This window comes from Anguilla anguilla, chromosome 5 (genome assembly GCF_013347855.1).
Source record: "Anguilla anguilla isolate fAngAng1 chromosome 5, fAngAng1.pri, whole genome shotgun sequence".
NCBI lineage: Eukaryota > Metazoa > Chordata > Actinopteri > Anguilliformes > Anguillidae > Anguilla > Anguilla anguilla.
The window spans coordinates 51,385,260-51,405,409 of record NC_049205.1 but is presented as its reverse complement, the minus strand read 5'-3'; the positions used below and the strand labels follow the sequence as shown (position 1 = coordinate 51,405,409).

The following is a 20,150-nucleotide window of genomic DNA, read 5'->3' as shown; positions in this document are numbered from 1 at the left end:
AAATGGAGGGCAGAGCTTTTTTCATCCTCAGTGTGCTCAGTTACTGTTATGGTTCCATCCAGCTCCTGCTTTCAATTGGCAATCATTTAAGAGAAAGAAGAAAAGACAAGGGATGCTCTACAACAGACAAAGCTTCCTCAAAATATCCGCTTGATTGGTGAAAGACTATATTTCTACAACTTAATTTCCAAAGTTAAACGAACAGATTCTTCAGTGCAGTCATTGGGCAAAAGGAACCGATAACTAACAAAGCGAATACAAAGTTTTAATGAACCACAATGAACCAAATGCACCAGAGAATGACTCCATAAAATCACCCTGAGACAGGCCACACGTACACACAGACTAAGGACAAGGTTTATTGATCTTAAGTGTTTAACTTTACTGAAAGTTAAGCAATAGTGGTACACAGAACATTCTCAGCACTTACACATTACAATAACACTTTTAAATAGAAAGCGGTTCCTTTTACAGACGTAGGTCTCATAAGCACGCCGAGTGAAATTGTTACGTGCGGGGCAGAATGCATTTTAAAAACGTTTTCCATGATTTTGAATAGTTCTAAAATATCCATATTTAGACAATTGTTAAAGTCAATTTGTTTTATTTTACCAATTAAAAAAAAAAAAAAATTAAAAGCTCGCTTTGTTACACTTTCTATGGTTCGATCAAGTTGCTGTAACTGAACAGGCTGAATTTAAGAGTCCCTGAAAAAAAACACTGTGAGGAGAAAGCAGAAGAAAATAAATTCAAGTATCAAAATGTTTGACAGATACAGAATTGGGGTGGGGTGGGATGGGATGGAGTGGGGTGGGCATGTGAACACAAGTTAAACCTGAAAGTGGGTGAACAGTCTTCCACACATCTAGAAAGGGGTCAGGGGTGGGGGAGGGCGGTGGAAAAAAAGCACTTAAAAATGGCATGATTTGATCTTTCACAATCAGGATCTACTGTGCAAGTTAAACCAGTTTTGTTTTTATTGAAGACTTGTGCACCTGTGCAGGCTACTCCTCGTTTCCTTTGAGAACAGGGACTTGAGATCTTCTATACCCAGCACATAAAGCCCAGCACTAGGAGGTAGAAACGTGGGCAGCAACTATTCAAACGCTACGGAAACCGAGAGGTTAACATTTTAGGATTCCTTTGAGGCAGATCAAGGGATGGATGAATATCGCAATAACAAAAAAAATTACAGAAAGTAAAAGTGTTACACTGAGAAAAGTGCATTTCTACAGTTTGCCTAAGCAGGTGAAAACTCATAGCGTGCACAGACCACGGCTGCAGGGCTAGCCCTGGGCAGACGCCACCGTCGCTGGGCCAATCACATGGTGTCGTTTCATGCTTCTAAAGCACCGATGTCAAAAGGAAGCCTCGAAAACACGACGGTCTGCCCTTACGCGCTTAAGACCTTATGCCAGAACAAAAACAAAAAGGCGGGGGGGCGGGGTAACATGCTTGAGCTTTACAGGGAGAACTTTACAGCGGAATGGATGTCTGCAGTGGTTAGGTACAAGCGTCACAGGAAGGACAGGCAGAGGGAAAAGCAGTATCATATCAATAGTTGATTTCTGCACTATAAGGCTTTGGCTGATTCCTCAGTCAGCTTCCTCCTCAGACTCCTCTTCTTCAGCTGTTTCCAGCCAGGTCAGCCACTGGTTCACCTGTGGGGGGGGGGGGGGGGGGGGAGGAAAGAAACCAAATCACCATTAGTAACCAAGTCAACAGCGCAGAGCAACCCATACAACCAACAGAACTCACCTAATAGTAAGAACATTACATATCTACTCAAACTGAATAATTACATTACCGATCTCCAAGATAAATAAGTTTTAACTTAATTTCTGATTACTGAACTTAAAACACAGCTGTTTTGAGGAATGAGGAACACCAATTGTAAGTGCCACATAAATGAGGATTCTCCCAGCCTCGTTAACTTGGCCGATGAAAAGTAATCAACCGCTAGACTCGAACCCTAGGGCAAGAAAAGCTTCAGAAGGGCAGGCAGCCAGAGAAATCTGCACCAGGAAGTGTTCCAAAAATCACCTGGAATAACGCTTTTCCCTTTCCAGGGAATTCTTGGGTAATATCTTCTTTCCATGCGAGGAAGGCTTCTTCTTCAATTATCTCCATGTCGTAAAAGTTGACAAAGTAGCGCAGCAACATGCCTGAAAGAGACAAACGCCACAGTGAGTGGAGACGGATCCCAAAGGAACAGCGGCCGAACGTGGGCCCCAGACAGACGCTGGAGCGGCGCGTGCGCGGTGGTCCCTTACCCTTCGGGAAGCCGTTGATGTTGCAGTGGACCTGCAGGGCGTACAGAGCGCTGACCTGCAGATCCACGTGGTCGTGCAGGAACTTCTGCATCACGGGCTTGAAGGCGAGCAGCAGCTGCTTCTCCTGGTCCAGCTGTTCCTTGGAGGGAGCGGAGAGCTGCTCGTCCCCTTCCGTCATGCACATCTCGTGGGCGATGTACTGCAGGAAGCTGGGAGTTGGCGGGAAAAAATAAAGTCATTGGCGCATTTAGGAGACCCTCGAGTTCGCTTGTGTTTAATGAAACTTTACATCATAGCAGATTTGACATACTGGAACACCAGGAGCAACGTTCATAATAAATATGGAATAGGAGTTTTATTGTGACTTAGATTAAAGGAACACCAAAATAATGGAGATCAATACAAGCTAAATGCAACGTCTTAAAGATTAACATTAAACTACAGCTTAATAGCACTGGTCAGGACAGAAACATCCGCCAGTCTTCAGAGCCTTGGTTCCATGCTAAATACAGCCGCCCTGTCGTTCCTACCTGGTCATGAGGATGTTGACAAAGCCCTTGTCGGTGTGAAGCTTGGGCGAGATGTTGTCCTTGATCCACTTGTAGATGGCCTGAGGAGACGGGTCTGCCTTGATCTGCATCACCAGCTCCTTCTCCAGCTTCAGCAGGGGGAAGAGGAAGCTCAGCCCCTTGCCCTCCAGGATCTCCAGCATGCGGTCCTTATTCTGGTCAATCTCTACAGGGGGGGAGAGAGGGACCGTTAGACCAATGCGGTCCTCGTGCTGGCCAATGACAGCACAAATTTTGCGTTTGCACTTTTACACTTAAACCACTTTTTTTTTTTTTTTTTTTGCACTTAAACCAAAAATCCAGACTCAAAATTGCAATACCTCAAACAGCAGAGCAGTTTCAGTTCTTACAAGGAGAGTGAAAGAAGGAAGCCTCTACCACCCTTAACTTTATGACCGAAACATTGTGAGAAAAGTGCAAGACATGCCCAGCCTGCAGTCAAACCGAGGCTGAGGTTAAGCAGCCTGTCGGATGGCTTTAACAGACTCAAAAGGCCGGAGGGTGAGGGTCAGCGTACCAGGCAGCATCTTCTGCATGTTGACCTTGCTCTGCTGGAAGAGGTCGGTCAGCCACTCGCGGTCTTTCAGCTTGGCCGTCTGCTGCAGGCAGAGCAGGAAGAGGGGGAAGTGCGTGCCGTTCTCCAGCGGGTGCGCCAGCTCCGCCACGCTGATCAGCTCGGCGATGATCGCCCGCGCCGCAAACTGCGCCAGGTACGACTTCACCAGGGGGATGTCCACCTCGATCTTAGCACACTGCTCCAGCACGTTCAGGAAAGCCTGCGGGCGCACGAACCGTCAGCAAACAACCCGACCATGAGACGAGAGCCGGGCAAATTCACCAGTTATGACAAGTACTAGCTACGGGTGAGGGCGGGGGGGGGAACCCAGCCAACAGGACAAAAGATCAAAGCACGATGTTGAATTGTGATGCTAATGAGAACAGAAACTTCATGCCTGGCAGAAAGGCAAGCCTTTTTGCATTCCAGGCTGCGGCGCAGGCGTGACGGGCGTACCTGCATGAAGTTCTCCCCGGAGACCAGGCCCTCGGTACGCAGCGTGTGGATCAGCGTGCTGACGTGCTCCCTGTCCTCGTCGGAGCGGTCCAGGGAGCACACCACCATCTTGCTCAGCATCTCGGGCAGGAAGTGCTTCGGAGCCTTCATCTCCCTCACGCCGTTCACCGCGTCGGCCATGTTCTTACTGCTCAGGTACTCCGTCACCACGGTCTCCTGGAGGCGGGGGAAGAAAATGTGATGTTTTACTCAACGTCTCATCGCTAGTTCTCCATTACTCCCCAAAAACACATCACATCCCGTCCCAATCGCTGAAATGTCCCCTCAGAACGCAGCCAGCTGCCACTCCAGTCTACCAGATGAGTTACGCAGATAATATGAAGGACTACACAACAGCCAGCACACGAGCTCACTACTGCATGAAGAAGCAAGAAATATCCCACCTACCACAGCCCTCCCTGACTCACGCAAATGCTAATTACGTGACACATGAAACCCAAGCAAAAGATCATGATTAAATTTCAGACCAGTACGGTTACAGCCCTCGATAACTTCTCACGGACACAGCAGCCTCGGCAGGGTAAAGCTGCGCGGAGGAACGTACCGTCATCTTAAGCAGCTCTTCCCTGGCGGGAGGTGGCTTCTTGCTGGTCTTCTGAGGCTTTTCCTGGATGGGAGGTGGGTTGGTTTTGAGACCAAGCTGTGGGGGCTGGGGAGAGGGGTGGAACTCTTTAAATTCCGTTTAGGAATCTCACACACATGAATCCTTGTTACACAGGAATATATGTATATATGTGTATATACGAATACGTGTACACAAAGTATATATGTATCTATATATTCCCCCCCCCCCCCCTTTCACACCTTCGCTGTTCGTACACACACACACACACACACGCGCACAGCATGAGCACCATCCCCCTACCTGTCCCAGTGGAGGAGTCTGAGTGCGGGGAGGCTGTGCGCTCGGGGGAATCATCGTTGGGATCTGCGGCTGCAACTTTGGCACTTGGTTTTTATTCAGGAGGAATGACTGAGCTGGCCTCAGGCTAATCTGCAAGAGGAGACCGAGAAACCAGGTGTCAGGAGGACCCTGTCTAAAGAGACACAATTAAGCACCTTGCAACCGCAGGAGGTATATGCCCTCATCTCTCATAATCACGTTCAGCGGACCCAGCGCCACAGCAGAGGTGAATGGGAAGGGGGGGAAGGAGGAGAGGAATGAAGAAAAAGAGATGAAGAAAAAGACTAGGTTTCAGAGAGAACCGGCAGTGGGTTTTCTCCCTCAGAATAACGCGTCTTTTTATAATCACAGGGCACGGTGGGGCACAGTGGGGCAGCGGGCGGGCGCTCCCCTTGGCCTTTACCTCGTCGGCATTGAGCTGGCCTTTCTTAATGAACCGAGGCGGCATGTCCTTGGACTGGACTTGCTGCTGGGATGAATGGCTCTGGTTCTGGTTGTGGAAATGCTGATTCTGCCCCTGAAGGGAAAGAGAAAGAGAGAGAGGAGAAACAGAACCGGTCAGCACTCAAATACATTTCAGTGGTAAATATCACTGCAAAAATACCCACAGCTTAGTGCGGACAACTGAACGAGACAAATCGGCCCATATACTTTACCCAAATGAATACCAACGTCTTTCAAGCCATCAGTTTTGACATGGATTTGGCTACTGGCTGACAGTTAAGGCTCCTTACCTGGTTGGACTTGAAAGTCTTGCCCCCCATGTCGAACTGAGACTGGGGAACAGGAACGATGTGTCCGCTGTGTCCGTTGAAGAGCGGGTTTGTGCGGTGACGCCCCATAGTGGGTGAGAATCGGTCCTGAATGACTCCCGGACCAGTGCCGATCCCACTACCTACGGGAGACCAACAGCACAGCCAGTGAGCTCTCAGCCACATCTCAGAGGGCACTGTCCACTTTCGGGCCAAAATGTTTACGCTGACTCCCAAACACCACGTTCAGCTCACTCTAGCACAAAAACAAGGTTATGGGGATTTTCTGTTTTTGTTGCTGATATGTGGTTGTAATTGCAGCACAGCTTCAAAGAAAATATCAGCTCCTAGATCACATATTCAGGGCCAACTAGCTAAAGCTGTAAGCCACTTTAATTTACACACTGATCACAATACCATTTTGTACAGTAATAATAATAATGCCAAACTTACATTCAGTCATCTACATATATGTTCCTAAATGAAATTGTGGAGGAGGGTGGCAGAAAATTAACTTTCCTTTTAAAAAAATTAAAAAGAACCCACTCGCATCCAAACCGATGCAAAATTAAACTTGCCTGGCATCTGCCCAAACATATCAGCCAATCCCCCGAGTGTTTCTCTGTCCAGCTTCATCCTGGTTGGCATGAAGGAGCCTTCCAAAAAGAAATCAGTCCTCATTCCCTGGTTCATTTGTGGAATAAAAACACCCAAATCCTGTGAAGACAGAACCGGTGCAGGTTAATCAACTTCCTTCAACCATACTGTCAAGCAAATGCACTGCATGCAAGCCTATGTACAGCTGAACCTAAATCCCAAAACTACTGACCAAGATGAAATTCCAAGAGAATTAAATTTCACTTGAGACAGATAGGGCCTTATTCATTTATTTATTTTTATTATAGGGCTCACCTTTACGGCCTCCTGACGAATCTGGTTAATGGTCTTTGGTCCATTATCGATAAAAGCTTTGCGAGGAACCCAGTTGTTTTCTCGCAGCTCCACAGTGTCCTGCAGCAGGAAGCGAATCCGAGCTGGCAGTTCCTTGTTGTTCATTAAGGATCGCATACGGCCAAAGTACTGATCCATTAACGACTGCAAGAGGGCAACAGCAAAGTTTGAGCACAGCGTACGAGAATCGGTTTCAAACTACTCCAAACTGAAAGACAAAAAGGGTCAACGGCCATGTTTCCATCAGATTCTAGTCACCTCTTGAAAGTTGACATGAGGGAATGAAATCAATGGAAAAGATTACCCTGAAAATTAACTGCTTAATTGTACTCTCTTAAAAGGGCCGTGACATGTACTTTGACTCGACAGAACGGAAACTCCACCACACCTCTTACCTTGGCTTTTTCATGATCTAGTCTAGGCCCCACAGTTCTCATTATCTGACAGAGGCACTCCAAATCCTCTCCCATATCCTTAAGTTGGACTCTCTTCTTCTTTTCCAGAAGCTGAGAAATAAAAGCAGGACATGTAAAGTCTTCACACAACACACCATCAGACACGACCCTATTTAAAAACTGGATATATATATACACACACACACACACACACACAGTTATTACAAAACCCAAACAATTCATATAACAAACAGAAAACCTACTGTTTTGATGCACTTATGAAGGATAGATTCATGGATAAGGTCGAGTTTGCCAAGTTCCCCAATGAATTTGATATTGCCCAGCATCTTGATCTTGGCAATGGCACGCTGCTCCTCTTCCTCAGAGGTAAGAGGGTTGTCATGTTTGTCATAGACTGAGTGACGGGAAAAAAGGAAAAAAATCAGTTTGTTGCACACGCGGCTACATGCAGGCTTAAAGGAAAGGTGGGCGGCGTGGGTGTCCACAAAGCAAGACTCCCAAATTTTTACTCACTTTCAACATTTCTGGTGCGGTTTTCAAATTCATCCTGAAGCTTAGAAATCAGAAGTCTCCTGAATGTCTACAAAATAAAATCCAAAGTTCACGTTAAGAACCAAATGGGAAAATTTTCCACAATCTGTATGCATTAACTCCCTGCATTTATGAATTTAAATAAGGCAAAAAGAACTCCTGCCAAAGGTGGCAGATGGCTGGGGGGGTGCTCACCGTGCTCTGCTTTTGTGATGTTTGAATCTCAGGTGAAGGGCCATCAAAGTTTGGTGCATCTTCTGCCAAGCGCAGACATAGCTGAGCATATAGCGAGCTATACTTGGGCTCTTCAAGGGCTTTGTCTACAATCTGGTCGGAAATAAAGACACCTTATATGCGGCTGTTGATTGACTTGATAATGAAATGCCATCACTGCACATGCTTACACATTCGCAAAAGAAAGACCACTGATATCCTCAATGCTGATGCTTTGATGACAAGCAAATAATTTAACTTTGCACCTTCATTCATTTAACATGCATCCGGGGCAGGAGTGGTGCAAAAATAAATAAATAAATAAACACCAAGTAAAGGCTCTTACCAGCAAGATGACTCCTTTTAGGACGAGTTTAGAATCTACGCCCACATTCAGGAGCTCAAGGCATAGCTTGTCAAACTTTTCAGGGGTCAGCTTATTAAGTATGCTGAAGACAGGGAAACAGAAGGAAGAAAGCATTACTATTTATGCCCATACAATGGGAAACTGTTTTATCAAAACTACCCCAGCAGTTTGCTGTTCTTATAATAGATATGCTGACCTAAAGCACTCAGAGGTGCGACATTTCAACTACTACTTGCTACCTAGTGCCCCTGCGACAATCCACACAAACAGCAGTTATAAAACGAAGACAAGTAAAATAAGAGTAAATGGGGCAACAGTAAGAGTAAGAATGACGTTACGGGTGATGCTCATGAGCCGTCAATCACCAACGACTGAAACTAATGTGAAGACACAACTGTCCATTGCCAAACAAATAAAAGAAAAGGAGGGGACTGAAATCAATTGGACAGTAATGCTCTAGCCATTTTAAGGTTAATAAAGCCTCACTGTCCAACACTTGGCTATTACCTTCAAAAAAGGGAGGGAGTTACTCATCCTTCTAAAGCACACTTACCCTCTTACTTTCCTAAAGATTGCATCGTGTCGTTCTTTTTCGTTGGAGGAGTTGACATCTCGTCTAGTGCTTCGTGAAGGAACCCATCTCTGAACGCTAGGCCCTGGGGTTTTCCCCAGGTACTCGCTGGAGAACACACACACTATCAAAATGCAGAAGAGGATGCACACCGGCAACGATCCATCTGACAATGCTAGCAATTGCTTCAGCACGACTGACGTAAAGACAAACGGCCTGGGTGTGCCTCAAACAGCGCAGTAAAGAGAAAGAAATTCGAAGTACCTGTTGCCGACAGTCTTGGGATAGTGCTGAGGTGCACCCCTACCTCCTCCTCCGCCCGAAGAAGCACTACAACCGAGAAACAAAACCTGCCAGTCAAACTTCAGTCAAAACTACTCAGCTGGTATTGTCAATCTCAGCAATTTCAGCCAACACCAGACTTAAGATATAAAATCTTGTGTCATTCATAAACAATTATGGCCAAAATCTTATACTGGTTTCAATTATAAAAATAAATAAAAAAAATTCATAGAAATGTGAACGTAACAGAAGAAACTTCAATTTTAACATTCCAAATAAGCAACAACAAACAAGTATAATAATAGGCTACTTAACCATGCGTACATAGGAAAAAAAAAATCAATACCATGCTCACTTTGGTACCACTAACATGTACATTTACCATATAATGGCATTTGCAGTGAAGCATGGCCTACATCAGTTTCCAACAGAATAAATGCGAAATAGGTAGGAACTTGGGAGCCAATTTAACCACACCAGCATACCACAGCAAATGAAATGGTCAGAGCACAAATTTAAAGCCAAGTTTAGATGGTTCCACTCTGACTACAAAGGCCATCTTAACACAAAAGGGCCAAAACAAACACCTCGTCGTTTTGCCTAGACAGCACCAAAAGAAAGCCTAAACTTAAACGTAGAAGTCTTCATTTCAAGACGCGTTTTGGAACCAAAGGGGACCTACACTCGCGTCTGTGGAATAAGGGGAGGGAGGTACAATAACTCCAACTACTCTACGGAACACTGCTAGCCATAATGGAGACCGATCACGCAGTTTAAACATACCATTGGGCGGGACAAGTTGAATAAGACTAGACTAAAGAACAGTATGGAAAAATAGGCACTGGAAAGCTTAGAAGGCAGAAAATATCCAATTTATTAGCCCCATTTACACTGTTCAATACTACATGCAAACTCGGGAAAGCAAGTGAGGGGGAGGAAGGTGGAGGGTTACTTATATCCGTAAGTAATTTATTTTGTCACAAACCTGAAACGAGAAGCACCCCCTTCTGCAATCACACTCTCCACTTTGGCGGCTTGACAACGAAGAATCTTCAAAAGAATAATATACAAAGGGTGGGGTGGGGAAAACGAACTGGGAGAAAGAAAAAGGGAATGCCGTTATGACTTCTGTATTCTTACACCTTCATTAAACATTAGGACCTAGCTACATGGTAAGCTTATATCTGACTTACTTTGCGCTACCATATTTATACATATAAGAAAATATGGTAACAATAAGAAACTACATTGCCAACGACATGATTTTCTCCCTAGCAACACTTAATGGTACAATCAATCTCTAGGGAATAACGTCAAGTTTTCTGGCCACGGCCATTTTCGCCCGAGAACCTCCACACAAAAGAATTTTCCCGTAACTAGCAGTCTACGCAGTCGGGCTAACATTTCCTTTGTCGTCATGCTGGCTAGTGCGTCCATGGGTCCATATACAGCAATCTAACGTTTCTGTTTACCGTTAAGCAAACAAGTTGGCTGTATAGTTAAGAAACCAACTTGGCCAACTGATGACTTAGTCCAACTTCATTGTTTTACAGTCAACTGTTAAACAGCTGCATTGTTGCCTGGGACTGCAAAATACGCTTCTGGTAATCCTGAGTTAGTAAACAGCAATCGTCTGTGTCAAAACAGCTAGCTATCTAGGGAAAAACCCCAATGTGCGATGCGTCGATACTTTAAATCTGGTTACGTGAGCGATAATAGAGTGCAACGTCGTTGATTTTTTTTTAGCTAGCTTGCTAACGCTAGCACAGAAAACTCTCGTGTGGCTAGCTAAATAGTGCCGACGTTAATCGTTTGAGAAAGGTGACACTTAAAACAAGAAATCATTAGATGTAATCCTTAATGTAGCAAATATACAGATGTGTGAAAGCTTGTACATGGACACGATGTTTAGCGGTCCTCGTTGATGCTAACACTTAGCTAGCAAGCAGGTTACAAAACCCAATCTCATTTTTCCTGAACTGGCCAGCTACCAATGCTTGAAAGATCGATTTGGTGTGATTTTCTACAACGCGTCCATATTACACCAAATGGTGTATACAGGTAATATTTAAACCTCACATTTAAAAGGGGAACATTAATTATATATTTATGCAATGTCAAAACGCCGGCAATGCATTTCGATTTGCTAAACAACACCCGTGTTCTTCTACACGACGCCATTTTCTGTGATTTCGGCTTGCTAGCGCTAGCTAACTCACCAGCTTACTAAACAGCAACGCTACCGAGAGAAAACGAGAGCAGCCATTTTAGGCTGTCTTGGCTTAGTTGCTACCTATGGGCTGACAATATAGAAATAACGACCATACCTTTACTTAAACAACTTCAGTTTTGAGGTTGGTTCCGTTCCAAAAGAAGAAAAAGAAAACAAAGAAAACGATAGACTTTAAAGTGTTTAACTGAAATAACGAAACAAAGCCAATGCGTCCGTCTCGCCGCCACGGGGAAGAATGTGCTTGATGTCGCTCTACGTCATACATGAACCAAAATTTTAATCAGTCGTGGAAGTCAAACGTGCTTGCTTCTTACGTAGCCGCTACGTGAGAAGCATTTGGCTTATCGGAGTGAAGCTATATTGTCAAGGCGGTTCCCGAATGTACTACCATCAATCAAATAATAAAAAGAAAAATAATAGCCGGGTAACACAACCGGCGTAATTAAGATAGGTTGACGAGTAGCACAGCCGCAGTGCAGGATTTTTTTCAGTTAATAGCTAAGTTAGAACTTCGCAAGGCTGCTGCTGCTGCAACCAAACAGTTCTGTAAAAAACAAGCGCTAGTCATTTTATGAGAAGACAACTAGAAGTACAAACCACTGGACATTGGTAACCCTGTTAGACTTGCTTGTTCTTGGAAGCTAGCTTACCTGCCCGAGGCGGTTATGGAAATTGTTAGGACTAAGTTAGTGAACCTTACTTCTTGCTAACACAACTGCTCACTATTTTAAAGGCCATTTCAGGTTGTCTGAATCTTATCCAGCTAGTGCGGCTAGTAAAAAAAGTTATCGGACAGAACGCTGTGGAGACGGCAAGCTTAGGTACCTTTGCCATTTAGCAAGCGTCATTGCTAATTTTGCGTTGCGTTTCCGGTACTAGAGCAAATAGCGTGTACTACTATTTTTGGACAACGGTTATCGATCAAACTACAAAATATAGCTTTCGGTATTTTTATCAAGGGACTTGGTGTTTTGTTTGCAAACTTTTTTTGTTTGTTGTTTCTCTGGCCTACTACTACCACTACTAGTGCAATGCACAAACATTGCACTACAGCTGAAGCGATAGGCTACGGTCTAAATAGGTGGGTGTGTGGGCATTTTCACAGGTCATTGGATCTGTTAGAGATATCTCTCTGTTCAAACAGGAAGTTTCCACTAACGTTAACGCTAGCAGTAAATGTATTCTCCGATCGATACGTTAATTTTCCTGTCAATCGATGACATTGCAGCCGGATGGATGTCTCATTTATGTTAATTTCCCTCACAATGGGTAGTAAAAGATTTGAACAATTGAGCTTGTATCCTTCGTACAGTGAACATTCATTTTAACCCTGCTGGTCAAGATCTTGTTCCGCCAACTTCCACAACACATCCAGCCCAGGCTAGGACACAAAGCTAACTGACCCTAGGTATCTAGCTGAAGTTATTTGGTTGAGACATTTATTTTCCTTATTACTGCGTTACGTTTAAAACATCACTCGTAGAATGTGTGCTGTATATTTCTGTGATTGACTACTGTCTGATTTTCAAACTGATAAGGGGTCCTTGGCCAGACTTGATATGCAATGACTATATGTTGATTTGGATTATATTTCAAAATATATAACCTCGAAAAATTATATATATATATATATATATATGATGGGGGTCCCCTGGATGCCTTTGGGCCTAGGTCGGAGTCCCTGGTTCAGAAATGGTTCAAAACACCCCTGATGTTGGCCAGTCAGATTTCAGACAAAGTAGACATTTTCAATGGCAGCTGGGTGTTAACTTCATTCAGTTTGAGGCAGGTCTTAACAATATTCTGCAACAAGCGTAACAGTGTGGATATTGTGTCCCAAAATGTTCAGGGTACAGAATGTGTTTTTTAGTAGCATTTCTGAAACACAGATTGCAGTGGGAACATAGTGTATTACAAGGCCCATTGATACGGTTGGCCACACTTAATTTTTTTTTTTTTTTTTTTTTTTTTTTTTTTTTTTACAGATGAGTGATTTAGTTCCTACATTAGTTCTTTTGAGGGTTCAGTCTGGCAGTCTCATGGCACAAATGGCCAATTCGGAATTGTCATTTTCTATTTCCAGAAATGATTGTGTAAATACTTAAGGCCAAAGGATGAACTCAAACTGGAAATCAAATCGATAGCCAATGTTTTTTATTTGTTATTTTTATTTAACCAGTAAAACCCCATTGAGATTGAAATCTCTTTTGCAAGGGGGGCCTTAGGAAACGTAGGAAAGATTTTATTCCACACAAAACTGAGTCTGTTCATGTTTTGATGAGACATTCTATTTTCAAAGTTTGATGGGCAGGGACTCTTAAAGACAAGCTTCATTGAGTCATTAATTGTTTTTTATATTTTTAAAATGGTACTCTGAATACTTGCAGCGATTGCTGTAGTGCCGCAGGAACCAATTGTGTCAGACGGCACCTCCACATGTGCTGGGCCCATGGTTTGGCCTCTGCTTCAGTCTGAACCCTTTGAGTAGCCACATTACTCCTCTGTAGTGGGTGGTCCAGAGGCCCAACGCATTAGCAATACCCCCATGGTGAAGACCGAAGCATGCCATGTGGTGATGAGCTCTCGTACACATATCTCTCTCTCTCGCACACACACACAATGAGACCATCTGCTCCTACAGCCCACTGATACTGACTCAGAATTCCCCTCCCCCAGGCAGTGACTATGAAACACACCAACAGAACAGAGCCCAGAACAAAGACCTCAGGAGAAAGTGAGCAATTTGCTTGGATAGTAGACCTCACTCTATTTTATTGTTAATCTAAACTTAATTGTTGTGAAATTTTGTTTGATTTGAGTTGATCTTCCTGGGAGCTCACCATAGCTTTACCATGTACGTGCAGTTATGGTCTTACAACTCTCAAGAGCTCACAAGTCCCCTGAATAATAGCTTCACTTATGAAATTACCTCAAGGGTCTTTGCTGTGTTTAAACATACAACAGAATGAACATTGTTAAACAGAAATTTTTGAATGAATGTAAACATAAATGAAAACAAAATTATGTGTATTGATGGGCCAAATAGCCTGTTCTCATATCAAACATGTTTATGCTCCTAATTAGTTCACAGCTGGTATGCAAAACACTGTGAGGAACAGTGGGAATGTATCCCATGCAAAGCTCAACAATGTAGAAGTAGGCAAATGTACATTGTTGCATTTTCACCTTTTAGCAGGCACTTTTATCCTGTGACTTAAACCAATAGCATTTTTTTATTTTTACAAACAATCCATTTATACAGCTTGGTATTTTTCTGAAGTAATTGAGGTTAGGTACCCTGTTCAACAACAGCACCCCAGCTAGGAATCAAACCCACAACCATTGAGTCACTAGTCCAGTCACATATTATACCGCCCCTGTTGTTGTAGTGATCCTTCACTAGAAATTTGATTTGAACCATGCAGTAGGATTCTTTTCAATGGGTATGTTTCCAGTTCTTGTTATTCAAGCAAAATGACTCAGTCCACAACCCAAATGACTGTAACAAGTATTTACACTGCAAGTGTGCTTATTTTAGTGTTGTATCTCAGTGTGAATTTTAACATTTTTGTCAGGGAAGAGCACTAAACCGGGACATCATTTTAATAGATCAATGGAAGTTCATCGACTAAGCTAACATGATTGATTCATGAGTGGGAGAGCAGGAGAATACAGCTCCCAGGGGTAGGATAAAGGCCACCCCAGCACTCGCCATTAGAGATAATCTAACTCTCACCAACCATGGGGGGAGAACTGCTCTATTTAGTGACGAAAAAGGGAAGGGAAGTATTTTGAGTGCTGTTAACCTGGATAAATATGACCAACCATTTCAGTTGTTTGAAACAAATAGTTATTTGAGGAAGTACCTTGAACGTTGGTATTCACATCTGTTCTTGTTCTGAGAATGCAAATGATTGTTTATTCATTTATTTGTAAAATTTTTATACAATTATTGAAAAATGTTCTTAATTTCCTTAAGTACACTTATACAGGCAAACTTACATAGCGTACAGTCAAAATATCAGCTTGCAAAGTATTGATGAACAAGCATATTCCACTATTTGAAAGAGAGACCTTCTGGCAAGTGGTTTGTTTCCTGACTGCATCGCCACATCACCCCTGACTTCCCCCTCATTGTTCCTTTCATTAGGGTCCATATATCAACACACAGCTTATTTATTTATTTATTTATTTATTTATTGATAAATGTTACAGTAAGGTTGTTGTTGATTGATTAAGGGTGAATGACAATTCCATATTGTTAATTTCTTTCAAAATCCAAGAAGTGGGTGGGTATTTGCATGTACAGTATGTGCGTATAGGGGAAGAATGATGATGATGATAATGATGGTGATTATTATTATTGATATTATTATCATTATTATTAGTAGTAGTCATACTAGTAATAATTGCATGTGTGTTTGCTACTAATATCTCAATGCTGGACAAGTACATTTAATGAGATGATGTGGATTTATTTTTTGTAAAAGTTATTTTCTTTGAGTCCATAGGAGGGCGATGTTGCTCAGTGATGAAAAACACTGACATTCAGTACAGAAACAGACTCAGGGCCCTGTTTTATGAAGCAGGATTTCTGATTTAGCTGGATAACTGTGCTGAGTGGAATCCGGAACACTCCCAGTTCCGGAGCACGGACTGAAGTAAAAAGAGCTGTTTCAGGTTTTACTTGGCGCAGTTACTCAGCATACTCTGTAATCCTACGTGAAACACCCCCTTGGCCTGTATAGTATAGATTGCTTAATTTAAAGGTGAAAGAGCATGCCATATGCCATATGATATGAAGATCAGTAAATCTGACCAACATTGATCAAGAAAATGACAATGCTATTGTTACTGGAGTATTTAGCTCTTTTACAGTTTTGGATCTTAGGTGAACTAAATAACAGAAAGATCCAGAAAAATTGGAATGATGTAATACCCACGGGAATGTTTTGACACTAAATGTTTTTTTTTAGTCTTAGATATAGAATGTTCTGTTGTAAGACTTCCTGGAAGAGTCAAAGGGGGTAGACCTTTTGTGGTATCTACTGCGAGTTCTTGGAACTGAGTGGTGTTATTAAAACAGGGATAAAAGAGATTGTGATATATCCACATATTGGTGCCAAAACAGAAGCGTGTTACTGCATTTGTTTACATGACTATTTCACTGCTGGTTTGGCACCAGTAAGTGGGTATGTCACAGTCTGCATTAACCGTGTTTCGATTACCGCAGTGCTGCCCATTCTCAGTGTTAAATTACAGCATCTATTTGTAGAGACAGCTACACTCTGTGCTCTCTCATGTTAAGCATGATCCTCCCACGGCTTGAAAACACAGTATGTGACTGAAGACATCCATCCTCACAGAAACTTCCCCTCCGTAGAACAGTATGTACTCTTGTTAATAAACACATCTCTGCTTCACATCCCCTGTTTATGAGAACTTCAGTATTTTACCAAGGTTGTTACAGTGATGCTGACATGGTTGTGTTTGCACATCAGTGGCTGCCATTTAGTGCTTTGATACAGCTAAGAAAGGACAAAATGTATTTTGATTTGGTTGACTTAGGGCTAGAGGATGAGCAGACATCAGTGACTGGCTCACCACAGTTCAGCCCTTTGTCTTGCACATGCCTGAATATTCAAACCATCCCCACACCAAGGAGATGTTTGAGAGCACAACATAACCCCAGCTGTGCTTCAGGAAGGAACTATACATAAATCACAATGCTCCTTACTGTCAATTTGGGCAGTTTGTGGGGGAGAAGAGGACCCGTGAATGCTCCTTGCTTGGGTGAGAGTGCAAATAAGGAAGGAAAATCTGGGGAATTTACAACAGAATAGAACAACTTTATTTTTCGAGAAGGAAGTTTGCTAGTGGTATCAGTGGGCATCAGTGCCAAAAATAAAATGTACAGCACAAGCACTAAAAATGCAGAACACAGTTCACAGTTCACAGTTCACATTGTACGGACACGCATGACACAATTGATGAAAATAGACAGCAGACAGTGCAGTAAAATGACTACGTATGAAATCCCATTACCCCACCCCCTCAACCAATGAATTTAAAAGCATTATTGATTTTGGAGAAAAAAACATGTTGAAAGCTCTTCTGTTTTTAAAAGTGGAGATAGACTCCACAGTCTTGTAACTGGTTTTTCAGGGGGCCTAAACCACTCTTTTCAATTAGTTTGTGTTTACACTGGCAAGAGAACCATGGCTGGAAACCATGCTGTAAACTGTTACGACAGACTCAATAATGGCTCTATAAAACAATTAAAGGATTGATTGATTGATTGGCATTGAAACCTGTTTGTTTAAAAGGAGAGGAGAACAGTTCATCCTCTTTCCATTTTTTTGCTTAAATGAGACTGACTGCAGAGAAGGTAACAGGCAGCGAAGGGATCACAGCTGAGAAAGTGGCCTGGCAGGGATCGAACACCCACCTACGTAGGGGAATTGCATATGACTGAGGGTCAGCTGTCCTATAGACAGCACCGCGTGTCTCCTGGCTCGTCTGAAACTTATTTTTAAATGTGTATTTACAGTGTCAAAGTTTTTTGAAGCCAGGCTGTGAGTTATTTTATGATCAGCAGTGTGGTTATTGTCAGAAAGTGTGGTTTAATGCTCTCTGTTTCTGCCATCTGCTGGCTGTGTTTCTAGATTGTTCCACCTGCCTGCGCTCTTGGCCTTATTCGACCGCGCCCTTCTGCTTTAACCTGCTTCCTGAGGCAGAGCCAGCAGTCACAGCCTCCAGTGGAGTGGTTTGATTCTAAATCTTTATGCCCCTGCATTTATCCCTGCTAACAGGGGGGAAGATGTAAGCTGGCCTAAGTTAGCCTGCAGGCAAAGAATATTACAGTGTGTCTGGAGAGGTGCTTTGACTTCTTGCCAGTTGCTTATTTCTTGGTGGCGGGGGGTGCTTTGTGTTCAAAGGGTCTCTGAATGTGAGACTCTGGGAGGTGCGCAAGCATCACATGAGTCTTCCCTTTGAAAATGTCCTCCCGGAGGACGGTGATCTTTGTGGCAGATTGCCGTTGACTGGCCTTGTTTAGCTCAGTAATTATAGATGAGTTACTGATACTGTGGATATGTATGTTCTCTTTGTTGAATCATCTGCAGGCCGCAGGCCGTGGAATAGAGCAGCAGAATTAGATTGTTTCCTCCTGCTACTGCCTTTCCTGTGGAACCACACAAGAGCCTGGGGTAACAGGATGAGGGTGGAGTCTGTTCTTAGATTAAATCACTCATAAAAATTCATAAAACTTGGTTCTTCCATTAACTCTGTAAATTAACAATGTATTGCCACTGTTTTCACAGTTATCTTTTTTTGCATAGAGCAGGGACATTTAGTAAGTTTAGTCATGAGAGAATACTCCCTCCTCTCCTTGATCATTGCAGTATTAGTGAACTGTGAAAACAATTGAGAGGATTAGCAAACAAAAAACTGGCCTAATATTTTACACCTTCACTGTACTTGTAGGAAACTTTTACCCGTTTATTGATTTTAAATGATTTGAAAGGATTGACCTATTCTGCAATTTTATGAAAAATAAATGTGAAAAATGCAGATTAATTTATTTGATGTGGGCCGTTTAAGAAGCTTCTGATGGTCCCCTGTTATTTGAGAAGCGATTTCCGGCGCTAAAAGTTCCCAATCTGTTCTGCTTTAAAAAATACAGTATCTTCAGTGAATAGAATGTCTGGGCAGGTGACAGTCAAGAGTCCTCTTTGTGTCAAGGGCACTTCTCATAGAAGATGCATCCTAGTGCACAGTCAGAGAAATCACATGAGAACAATCACAGTATTTCTGACCTTCTTCTGAGGCTGGGCTCTGCAATTGTCCATTATAAGGAGGTCTCTCACCGTCTATCCACATTTACACATGAGAACAATCACAGTATTTCTGACCTTCTTCTGAGGCTGGGCTCTGCAATTGTCCATTATAAGGAGGTCTCTCACCGTCTATCCACATTTACAACTTTCAAAACCAGCAGCAGGGAAATACAGGGAAACCCCCATTGAACTCAGAACACTAGAACTGGAGTGCTAAATCAATCCACAGCCTCCTGAATGGGAACTCAACTCAAACAGAAAAGTGTGACCCGCTGCCAGAGGCTGCATCTATGATGATGATTCTCCTGTTCTTGATGAATGATGATGATCTGTTCAGGGATCAGGGAAGCGTCAGCCCAGTGAGCTAATTTCCCATTGGATGAACCATGTGTGCACACAGCCAGTAAGCTTTCAGACTTTTATCTTATTTGACTTGGTAGAAATGCATTAATTCCCATTCACACATGTCTGATTTTCCTTGCAGGAGCTTTATCAATGAAACACGACATTTATGCAGATCAAAACTACACATTATTATTACTATTTAACTTTATTACCTTATAAAAGACAAAGAAGCATCACAGTAAAGCTGAGTATCTGCTCTATTCAGCTCAAACTTAATGAGGCCAGAATAATGTAGTAACGTGAAAAACTAGTATGCTGAATTATACTTCAGTATAATTTAGTGTGTGTGTGTGTTTGTTTGTGTTTCTCTGTGTATGCATGATAGAGATAGAGAGAGACTGGATTTAAGTCTGTCTGCACATGTATTGAATAACAAACCACAGTATACAAACTTATTTTCCATTTCTGCCTACAATCACAGAAATTAGTTTTACTTAAAAAATAATCTTTTCCACCATTGGTGTGCTGGGCATGACCATGAGTTAATGCCTGGTTCCAACTGAAATTCAGCTTTGGAATTTTGATAGGATTTTGAAAGATTGTTCATAGAGGAATGGTCAAAGATCCCCACACTGAATATTTTCACCAATCTCATGAATCACTATAGAAAAAGTTGTGTCACCTTTGTACAAGGAGGGTGCACAAAGTACTGAAAACAGGGGTGAAAATAATTGTGATATATCTTTTTGGGGAAAAAAGGTTACTTGTGAATTTTTTTTTTCTGAGTGGTTGTATTAGTGTGAAAAAATATGATTTTCCTGTTGTTTTTTAGC

At 42.7% G+C, this 20,150-nt stretch overlaps 1 protein-coding gene and 1 non-coding gene across 2 annotated transcripts; both read right to left on the bottom strand.

Annotated features, from left to right (window-relative positions):
* Positions 1-335: 335 nt before the first annotated feature.
* eif4g2a (eukaryotic translation initiation factor 4, gamma 2a) lies at positions 336-10,320 on the bottom strand. Its single transcript, XM_035419516.1, has 21 exons — positions 10,304-10,320; positions 9,887-9,994; positions 8,884-8,949; positions 8,602-8,727; positions 8,028-8,130; positions 7,664-7,795; positions 7,451-7,517; positions 7,180-7,331; positions 6,917-7,027; positions 6,483-6,665; positions 6,149-6,287; positions 5,553-5,713; positions 5,222-5,335; positions 4,780-4,908; positions 4,459-4,563; positions 3,855-4,070; positions 3,360-3,618; positions 2,804-3,008; positions 2,274-2,482; positions 2,044-2,165; positions 336-1,661 (listed from the first exon to the last, which is right to left on the bottom strand). Exons 1-21 carry the CDS (start codon positions 10,318-10,320, stop codon positions 1,596-1,598), a joined length of 2,790 nt encoding a protein of 929 aa, XP_035275407.1. The 3' UTR covers positions 336-1,595.
* LOC118228554 lies at positions 4,994-5,174 on the bottom strand. Its single transcript, XR_004765527.1, has one exon. It is a non-coding gene; the product is annotated as a small nucleolar RNA SNORD97 (small nucleolar RNA).
* Positions 10,321-20,150: the final 9,830 nt, after the last annotated feature.

Excerpts from the sequence above, each read along its gene's own strand:
- eif4g2a (XM_035419516.1), bottom strand. Across the intron at positions 8,728-8,883 it reads CCCAAGACTGTCGGCAACAG|CGAGTACCTGGGGAAAACCC; the intron begins GTACTTCGAATT and ends TGTGTTCTCCAG. Across the intron at positions 5,336-5,552 it reads AGACTTTCAAGTCCAACCAG|GGGCAGAATCAGCATTTCCA; the intron begins GTAAGGAGCCTT and ends CTTTCCCTTCAG.